The sequence below is a fragment of the Taurulus bubalis genome (genome assembly GCF_910589615.1).
Source record: "Taurulus bubalis genome assembly, chromosome: 19".
Lineage (NCBI taxonomy): Eukaryota > Metazoa > Chordata > Actinopteri > Perciformes > Cottidae > Taurulus > Taurulus bubalis.
Genome location: NC_136607.1, coordinates 2,604,998 through 2,615,000, shown reverse-complemented (window position 1 = coordinate 2,615,000; position 10,003 = coordinate 2,604,998). Strand labels below are relative to the sequence as shown.

At 42.6% G+C, this 10,003-nt stretch overlaps 1 protein-coding gene across 1 annotated transcript in view; it reads left to right on the top strand.

Moving 5' to 3' along the window:
• ythdc2 (YTH domain containing 2) overlaps positions 1 to 9,465 on the top strand; it is a gene marked incomplete at its 5' end in the record, with an annotated part of 29,790 nt that extends 20,325 nt beyond the window's left edge. Inside the window, 8 exons of the mRNA XM_079235373.1 lie at positions 510 to 687; positions 1,736 to 1,824; positions 4,137 to 4,256; positions 4,973 to 5,124; positions 6,217 to 6,391; positions 6,498 to 6,707; positions 6,829 to 7,011; positions 8,715 to 9,465. Of these exons, the coding sequence (XP_079091499.1) occupies positions 510 to 687; positions 1,736 to 1,824; positions 4,137 to 4,256; positions 4,973 to 5,124; positions 6,217 to 6,391; positions 6,498 to 6,707; positions 6,829 to 7,011; positions 8,715 to 8,786 (1,179 nt within the window). The 3' untranslated portion in view covers positions 8,787 to 9,465. The remainder of the gene's footprint in view (positions 1 to 509; positions 688 to 1,735; positions 1,825 to 4,136; positions 4,257 to 4,972; positions 5,125 to 6,216; positions 6,392 to 6,497; positions 6,708 to 6,828; positions 7,012 to 8,714) is intronic.
• Positions 9,466 to 10,003: the final 538 nt, after the last annotated feature.

Sequence of the window (10,003 nt, the reverse complement as noted above, 5' to 3'; positions counted from 1 at the left end):
GACGTAATAAAATGATACGACCGGTATAAAGCAGTTGTATATTTGTGCACTTTATAATGGTTTTATAAAGTACATAAATATACAACTCACCATTACATTAGCTTGTTTCTCTGCTACGAGCCGGTCCCAACTCGGGGTGATGGGAGACAATGACACCCGACATGTGTTCTTTATGTCCAGTCTACTCCTTAATTTAAACCTTATTGTCCAGTTTACTCCATAATTTAAACTTTATTGTCCAGTTTGACCCCAAATTTAAATTTAGGGAAATAACTTAAATTGTAGTACATTCAATTTTAACTTCAATTGAACAAGTCAGAAATTTCTGAAATGTAATCAAAATACTTTCACTTTCCAAACGATACATAAAGATTCAGTATCTTAAATTTGTGTGTGTGTGTGTGTGTGTGTGTGTGTGTGTGTGTGTGTGTGTGTGTGTGTGTCTGTGTGTGGTTGTGGTTTTTTTTGTGTTTGTGTTTGTGTGTGTGTATGTTTAGAACAGCACAGCTAAATCAGCCCAAGCCCTTCCCACAGACTGGTTGATCTATGACGAGATGAGCCGAGGCCACAGGATGGCGAGTGTCCGCTGTTGCTCCATGATGACCGCCATCACGGTGGCCATATTTGGAGGGTGTGCCAAACTACCTAGCTCTGCCCTGCAGGAACCTGCTGCACAGAAAGCTGCTGGTAAACAAACTAACCAAATGTCATGACTTTTTTCTTTATTTTTTGAAGTATGGCGATGTCTCTGTCTGTCAAGATATCTTGCTGTGGAATACAGTATTGGAATACAGTTAAGTCACCTTAACACCTTAAAGCCTAGTTTATGGTTCTCCGTCAGGTCGACGGCGTACCTACGCCGTAGCTACGCCGTTGACGCAGACCCCTACGCCGTAGCCTGACACGCACCTCCAAAAAATCCTAACTACGCGTCGCGTTGACGCGGACCGTAAGCACTGTGATTGGTCCGCTCAGAACGTAATTTCCGGCAGTTGCTTTTTCCCAGCCTCGACCGGTTTAGTGGTCGTACAGACCACCTCCGCAAACGTCTTCTCTGTCGCCTGCGCTTCAACATTTGCAATATAAGCATTTGCTCTTCAATATTGATGAGCTCCAACTTCAATGCAGCCGCTCCAACTTGGTCGCCATTGTTTACTGTGACCGGAATTCGGCTATAACCTCTGAAACCACACAGACACACAGACACACCCCCCTGGCGGCATGGCGGTAATTGCAGGCAACGCGTTCCCTCGACGCAGAACTTCGAATGCTCAACGACGGCGTCACGTCGACGGCGTAGGTACGCTGTCGACGTGACAGAGAACCATAAACTAGGCTTTAGTCTAAGCCAGGAAGCTGTTCCTGTTTAAATCTAAGCTTCTGGTTTCTTTTACCAATGACTGCTGATTTCTTTCTTCTTATTCAACTGTTGCTCAGAGGATCTTTGTCTGTTTCAGTTGAACCACTGAACAGCGCTTTGTTCTCCATCTACTAAATTCAATAACATCCATTAGTAAAGAGACCTTCTACAAGATAAAGGCAGCAGAGATCATTCAGACAATCATGTTCCTGGTATTTGTAAACATACTTGGCCAATAAAGCTTATTCTGATATCTGATATCTGATATATTCTGATATTCTTATTCTGAGTGTTTTATGTTGATTTAGAAATTCACTCTTCAAATTCAAATTCTTCAAATTCACTCTTTGTCTCCATGCTCTGTCTTCCTTTCAGACAGTCCGGGTGACATCAGTGACAGTGAGACAGAGGACCTAGCTGAGATGAGGATCGATGACTGGCTCATCTTTCAATTGGACCAAGAGGTGAGGCACGATTGCTGTCGACGTTGACCGTTCCACCTTTACTTAGTTTATGAATGTTGATGTGAACGAATCAATGTCTACTTTGTGCCTCAGCAGTGAATATTAAAAAGCTGTAAATGTAAATATGTTGATGACAGGATCCCTGGTTTTAGGAAATAGAACTTGACCTCAGCAGACAGACTCGCCCAAATAACTGCCTCGAGATGGGAGGCTGGATGTCCTGAGATAGAAAGAGACAGAAATCTTGAGTGGACAAAGGACTCGGCAGCAGTCTCTGGAAGCTGTAATCTACTGTATAACGTCATCTGTAGAAAAGGCCTGGATTGAATTGATTTGCAGCCTTCAATTGTGCAAACAGACCAACATTTCAACACTTGACACAGGGACGTTTCAGCCGGTAGACGGCATGCGTGCTGCTGCACTTTATGAAGGATTTCACATAACTTAAAGCCTTCAAATCTGTGTAGACCTGTATGTTTGCTGCCCTTTCCCCAACATTTAAGAGTAGTTTACTTCTCAACTTGTGATCATCCAAATCAATTTAGATTTTGAAACAAAATGTCCTTCACAGATGTTTATGCTCTTTAGTTCCATGTTATTTAGTTCAGTTTATTACCAACACGAGTCCAATCATAAGACATAAAGGAGATATGTGATATGGGAGAATAGGCGTCCAGATACTAAGCAGATAGTATTTAAAAATACATGTTTACTAACACCATGTCTAGCTATGAAAAGTGCATGTTTTATACAGTAACACTCTTCACTTACGACACACATGAGATTATTAGACCCTAAAATGTAATTCTCCTCGTCCTCACTGCTAAATAGTCTGAACACCTTGATTCCATCAGTCCAAACATTGGTTACATAGGTACGATGCATTAAATAGAGATAGTGTTAGCCACGTGGGTGAGTTATAAGGAATAAATCAGTTTAACACCTTCTGGATTTTCCCAACACCAAACTAGACAAACCCACCTCTCATCTCTCGTCTTTTTTCTCCAATCTCCTCTCTAACCCTGTAACCTCCAGCTGCCTGAACTCTGAACAGTGCCAACTAGTGGCGATATCTGCTACCAGATTGTCAATATGTTGCAATATGTGTAGGTGGGATGATAGATAGCAATTCAATAACACACTAAAGTCAGTCAGTGTATTCAAGCTTTAACATATACCTGTTGCAGCTGCTGCCTGAAGCTCTTTTTACAAGCAGACACAATTAAAGACATGTGCATAGTGTTTCATTTAATTACATACCTTGTGGGCCTCTGCCAGCCACACTAAAGTTTAACAACTCATCAATGTGTACCCCAGGAATCTGGTAAACTACACTCTTTCAATAACCTGACCAGTAATTTGTTTCAAACATGTTTTGATTTCTATTGAGCAACACATACAGTAAAGTTTGCTGGAGCAATCTGGAGTTAAATGTCTTGCCTAAGGACACATAAACATGAACCAGCGGAGCCGGGGATCGAACTGGCGATCCTCTGATTGAAGGATGACACAGATCCACAGTCGCCCAAAAGACATGGATTCACCTTTTTAATCAGTTCATCAGTTAGATTATTTTTCAGATTATTTCATTTTTGTGAGTTTGTATCGTCAGTAAATTATACTAAATGTAGAATGCTCGATACATTCTAAACATTTTATTCCCAGCTCCTTAAGTCCATGTTGAAGTGTCCTTGGGCAAAACAATTTACTCCACTGAACCCCATGTGACTGGCTGAATGTTGTGTAGTGTAAAGCCTTTTGAGTGGTAGAGACAAGACAGTACTGTAACACTACTTGGTTCCCACCGTGGGTCTCCCGCTGCACAATGAAGGCAACACACTAATATAATAATACTTTTAATTTATATAGCGCTTTTCCAAATGCTCAAGGCCGCTTAAATAAATAAATAAATATAGCGGTTCTCAAGGCTTTTATTAAACTGGGATCTGTCAGGCTGGTTGGGGTGCGCTCTCCTGCCGTGCCTCTGAGCTGTGTGTCTTTCTCCCGCTCTGATAGGCTGTGTGCTCACTCTCCCCATCCGTTCCTCCGCCGCTACGAGGGTTTATATAGGAGAGATACACAATGAAGGATGGGGCTTTTACTTTGAGATGCTGTAATGGGACATCACTACGTCTGCTATAAACAATGCCCTCCAATACTTTAGAGAAAGTAGTCAATATTGATATTGGTTTCTCTTTCGTTCTCTACGCTGTTGCTTTTGTTTGTTTTCCGCCCCATTTCTTTGATATTTTGTACTAAATTGTTTCCTTTTTACATGTCATTTCATCTCATGTTGTGTGTCATGTTTTCAGGCTGCAGGACTGGTGTTTGAACTGAGGCAGAAGTGGCAAAATTTGTTCATCAAGAGGATCCGTTGTCCTTCGAAGCCTTGGTCTCAACAAGACGACGCCATCATTCGGACCCTGGTTTCTGTGTGTCACATTCTCTTTTCTTCCTCTTACTTTCACTTAACGACACAAACGTAGAGCAATGCTAGTGTATGTAGGTGTCAAATATATTGTATGAGCAGCCTCAGGTTGTCATCCTCTTCTTTTTAGAATATTATGGCTGTTTACAGTTGTACTATAGTCATTGCATTGGTTGACGTTGATGATGCGGCCACACGTTCAAACATTTGAGGATCTCTATCTAGCATTGGACCCCGATTCAAACTCTGATCTCTGTGTCCTTTGCAAAGCCAAAATCACATTTTCCCTTGTTTGACGATTGAGAGTCAATCAATCGATGGGTAGATAATGTTGACTTGACATGTTAACGTGCGCACTTTATTCATGAGGTGGGTTGTCTCAATCTCCATCTTTATTTAAAAATGACTGATATGTGGATATAATTCCTTTGGCTCTGGTATTTGTAATATGGGCACCAGGGTGCAGGTAAATGACTGGAGCTCAAACTGATCGGGTCGTCCCTCAATCATAAGGGCTGCGGTTCAATCCCCATGTCGATGTGTCCTTGGGCAAGACACTTAACCCCAAATTGCTCCCAACGCCTCTGCCATCAGGGTATGCATGCTTAGATAGATCCTGATATGTGTGAGTGGGTGAATGACATGTAGTGTAAAAGGTTCTTTGAGTGGTCGAAGACTAGAAAAGCAAGTTAATTTACCAGTTACCATGATGTTCCTCAGGTGCTGGCGGCAGAGGAGCAGGGAGCCGGCCTGCAGCAGCCCACAGGGATTGGCCAGCGGCCCCGGCCCATGTCATCAGAGGATGGGCCCCAGGCTTCAATGAAGAGCTCCAAGAACAGCCCCCAACTACCCACTAACACCAGCAATGACAAGTATGAAGGATGTGATGTATTGTGGTGTTTAAAGATGTTGACATGTGACTGTCCTCCCTGGCAGTGCTGTAAAAAGAGCAGAAAAAAGACCGATAAAAGCAAACCACTCCACTTTTCCCATTTAGCTTTGGGGTATGTGGTCACCTTCTGAAGCAATTCTGCGTTGCCGCTCTATTGACTCAGAAAGCAGAGTTCTCCTGTACTAGGATGCATCACAACTTCTGGCGCCCAAAGCGTCCCTGCAGATCACATCCTCTTGCTTGGCTAATGCAGCTGCGCTGCATTTCTTTGGCTGTATACTGTGGCTCAAATAAACATGGTTGAATATCTGAGTCAGTCAAAACACAAAGGTTTGCTCGTCCAGAACACCCTCTGCACTCATATTTTGGAATGCCCTTTTTTCTGTCTGGAATCCAAGCTAAGAGAACAAGGGAGTTCTGTTTCTGAGTTCCCTCTAGAACACGCCCCCTGGCTACCCAGAGGCCGAGACTAGAAATCCAAGCAGCTCTCCCAATCTGCACCTCATCAACTTCCTCCACAAAGCAGTCCGCCATGTCTCTGCACTCCTCCTCCTGTCCACCACTGATGCACAACAGCCAAGTGATCTGACAAGTTCGGTTGATGATGGGACTCAGGTGGAACTCAGAGGTGAAGAGGGTGAGGAGGAAAGGAGCTATTGTGCCGCTCACAACCTGTTCAGGCTCCGTGTCTCACATGAGGTCTGAGGTGGGCCAGGAACACCTGCTCCTCACGAACACCTGCTCCAGGACTTTCATGTTGTTAGATGTGAGGGTGTGAGTTTCATTAAGGGAGGCTGCCTGGAAAAAAGTCTAAAGAAGCAAATTGGAATTAATCAGACAAGAACAGGAAGACATCTTACGACTATATGATACAACATATAAAGTATAAAACTATAGAAATCAGAAATAAAGGTTGCGCTCTAATATAAGCCTGTTTCATATGATGGCCTCTTTCGCTCTGTGTGTTTAGCTTAATAAACTCAGACTGGTGTTTGATAATAATCATTAATTATTATAGTTATATTGTAACATTTCACTCCATACTCACCCTCTATTGTACCACTTCCATCAGGTCTCGTAGGATGCCAGCAACCTGGAGCCTTCTACCGGGGAAAGCCCACCACAGAGAGGAAACCTCACTGCCCATCAAGCAGCTCTCTGAAGAGCTTCACTCCTCCAGCAGCTCTTCCTGCTCTGTGACCTTGGACAGTTCCTCTTACAGCCCCTGTTCTTCCTCCTCAGGAAAGGTATTCAGAGTCGTCAGTTTTGGGTGGACATGTTTCATTTTACTAGTTACTGTCTCATCAATAAATCAGTCTTTGTCGAGTTAGCTATGCTGTTGTTTTCCTGCAGCAGATCGCAAGGCCACCGTCTCCCCAGCTGGTCTTTTCTTCAGTGCGGTACTTCATCATGAAGAGCAGCAATGTGAGGAACATAGACATTTCTCAGCAGAAAGGTATCTGGTCCACCACACCAAGCAATGAGACCAAACTCGCCAAGGCCTACCTGGAGAATAGCGCAATCATCCTCATCTTCTCTGTTCAGGGCTCTGGGCACTTCCAGGTAACAGTCTGACCAATGCTGCATGTTCAGTTTATATTATCAGAGCTCAGACCATCTTAATCTCACTGTCAATAAGGAGCTCCAAAAGAAAAACAGTGCTCCCTTTTGTTTTTTTCCACAGGGCTACGCTCGCATGACATCAGTCATTAGTCAGGAGAGCTGCCAGGACTGGGGCTTCATGGGACTCGGAGGGGTATTCAGTGTAGAGTGGATCCGCAAGGAGAGTCTTCCCTTCCAGTGCTCCCAACACATCCACAACCCGTGGAACGACAACAAGAAGGTCCAGATCAGCAGGGACGGACAGGTGAGAGGACAGTGCTACTGGGTCTAGATACACGTCTGTCACAAAGCATCAGATCCAACCAACAATGCACATTTACAATCACACACACATATGTAGAATAGGACTAAAGCAGTCAACACTACACTTATATAATATAAACTTAGTGGTGTCAACCTGATGGCAGTTAGGACTGGTGAGAGGGATGAAAGAGGTCCTGCTTGATCAGAGTGGCTTTCTTGATCACTGACAATGTACAGCTCTTTGAGGTGGACCTAGTTATGCTATTTCATAGAGGCGGTTCCACTACATGATGCAAGCCGTTACACTGTGCCAACACGAATCATGTGAGGCCTCCCAGTGGCATCCTGGTCCCAACAGAACAAGGTGATCCTACTCACTTTAAAACCTTGTTCCACAGTGGATGGAGCCGGGGCCGCAGCCACACCTCTATATTCACACAGCAGACAAACTGCAGGCACCACAGTCTTGGAGGGCCTCACCTCTGCATACTCTTGATGTCATGTCCCAACCCTCTTGATGCCATGTCCCAACCCTCTTGATGCTATGTCCCAACCCTCTTGATGTCATGTCCCAACCCTCTTGATGCCATGTCCCAACCCTCTTGATGCCATGTCCCAACCCTCTTGATGCCATGTCCCAACCCTCTTGATGCCATGTCCCAACCCTCTTGATGCCATGTCCCAACCCTCTTGATGCTATGTCCCAACCCTCTTGATGCCATGTCCCAACCCTCTTGATGCCATGTCCCAACCCTGGATGTGCTCCTGCATCACACCACCGACTAAACCTCTCAGTGCCGGCAGCTGTAGGGATTCCTTCCTTGTCTATATGATACGCCCCTAAAAATTGAACCAGTCTTTGATTTCTCTGGCCTAGCCCTCTTTACGTTGGCGTTCAACTAGCTAGCCTTCTGCTACATTGAAGGATCAGTTATTGTCATCAGACAACCATGGGATGCACAACGAAATGTGACAAGAATGATTGGATGTCACACATTTTTATATGACGCACACACCTGCTATATATGTTCTGTGTGAAGCACTACAAATGTTTGTATGAAAAGTATTGTACAAATAAGAGTGAAATTGATATGTATTATATACACACAAACACAGTCCTGACACCATGAAATACACCACATTAATACTGAATAAAGATAACGTTTCCTGGTTTAGTTGAGCTGCTGCTGTGATTGGCTCAGCATACGGAGCAATGACAGCAGTGTGGGCCGAGTGTATTTATTGCTGATTGTTGTATATTTGGGCTGTTGATGTTTGATTGATCTTTTTACTTTTGAATAATCTGTCAGTTAGTCTTACGATTGATCACATTTTAATTAATTGAACATCAGGAAATAGAGTTGTCAAATATGAAGGGGAATTTTCATCCGACTGACACAGAGATAAACATTTCACTTTTGGTGTCTTTGTTTGACAATTGACTGAAACAATGAATGGATCAATTAAATTGTTCCTCATTACATTTTAGCTCTAATGTATACTTTTCTACATTCTGCTTTCTGTTGCTCCTCTTAAAACACTTTATAGAAGGTTTGCCAATGATAATGGGTGGAAAGAATTTTCATTCCAAACTAGTACTTTCTGATGACCAGCTGAATGTGATCTTACAAAGGTTGGAAGTGTTATGTTTTTTGCTTTTGGAATATTACTGCATTTTTCCATCTTTTTTTGTGTCTCATGCAGGAGTTGGAGCCCCAAGCCGGCAGCCAGCTGTTGTTACTGTGGGAGAGAAACTCTGGGAGTCAAGTTCAATAAGACTCCGAACACAGCCTCAATATGGCTCAAACTACAGGCATACATTCTATATTGAAAGAAACATGTATTTTTCTACCCGCTCTATTAGATATTAAATGTTTTACTTCTGTTTTTCCTTGAACAGTACAAGGACTGCACTACTAGTTAAGTCCAAATGACGGGACAATGGAAGAGGGACTGACTCATTGGAAAGTTCAGCTCTTTTTTTCTGTGTTTTTATTTAATACGTTCTGAGTCAGGTTTTATTAATTTTATTAAAAAAGGGTACTCAAGTTCTTATCAAATAATATGTTCACAATAAAATGTCTGTATGTTATTAGGGGTCTGACATAAATTAGAAGGGATGAAAAATGTTAAATATTAGTACGGAAGCAGCTACAATTCCTTCAGGTTTATGTAATGGAGGTGTTGAGTGACATGTGAACACTATTTACAAAAGCAATGCTCCTGTGCACAACCAGGAAGGGAGAGAAGGAGAACATGTTGTATGTGTTAAAGCTTCGCTCTGATAAGACTATTGGTTTGACTCATTTTAACACTCATGTTCACTTTTTTTTTCCCGGAATAAGGAAAGAAAAAAATCTTAATATTTGTTGTTAGTATTTGAATTGTTCATGTTTACTGCTGGTGGAAAGTGAACTTGTGGCTGTTGAGTTCAGGCATCCTCATGATTGTTAATGGGTTGACAAAATAAACAATGATTTAATCTTAAAGCCGTGTGATTTCCTCTGAAACAAGAAGCAGCTCATTTAAATTTTGATAAGTTCCTCAACATTCATCCCTTTTTGCTTCATAAGAAAAAATAAACTTATATTATCTATGAAGGGTGAAGGATGAATTAAAGAGAAAAGAAGCTGTTTTGCAGCTGATACTTCTGTATCTCTCCAGATAGCAGCCGGTGAACAGGTTTAGTCTTTTAATATCTTTTTAGCTCTTCTCAGGCTCCTCTTCTCACCAACATCACAACAGTCAGTTTGTTTGTTGTAGACTGTCTAGATCAGAAAACATTCAGCAAGCCATTTAGATTTGTCTCTCCTTCCTCATTAGAATATACCTCCCACAGCTTGAGAACTACCTTTGCCTCACAAGCCAATCAGAGCTGACTGGGGTTTCTGTGGAGGGGGGACTCTTAAAGAGACAGGATGTCATCGCTGTAAACATTAAAACATGCAAACATGTTCTAATAGAAACCTAAAATACAAGTATGAACCTAAAAA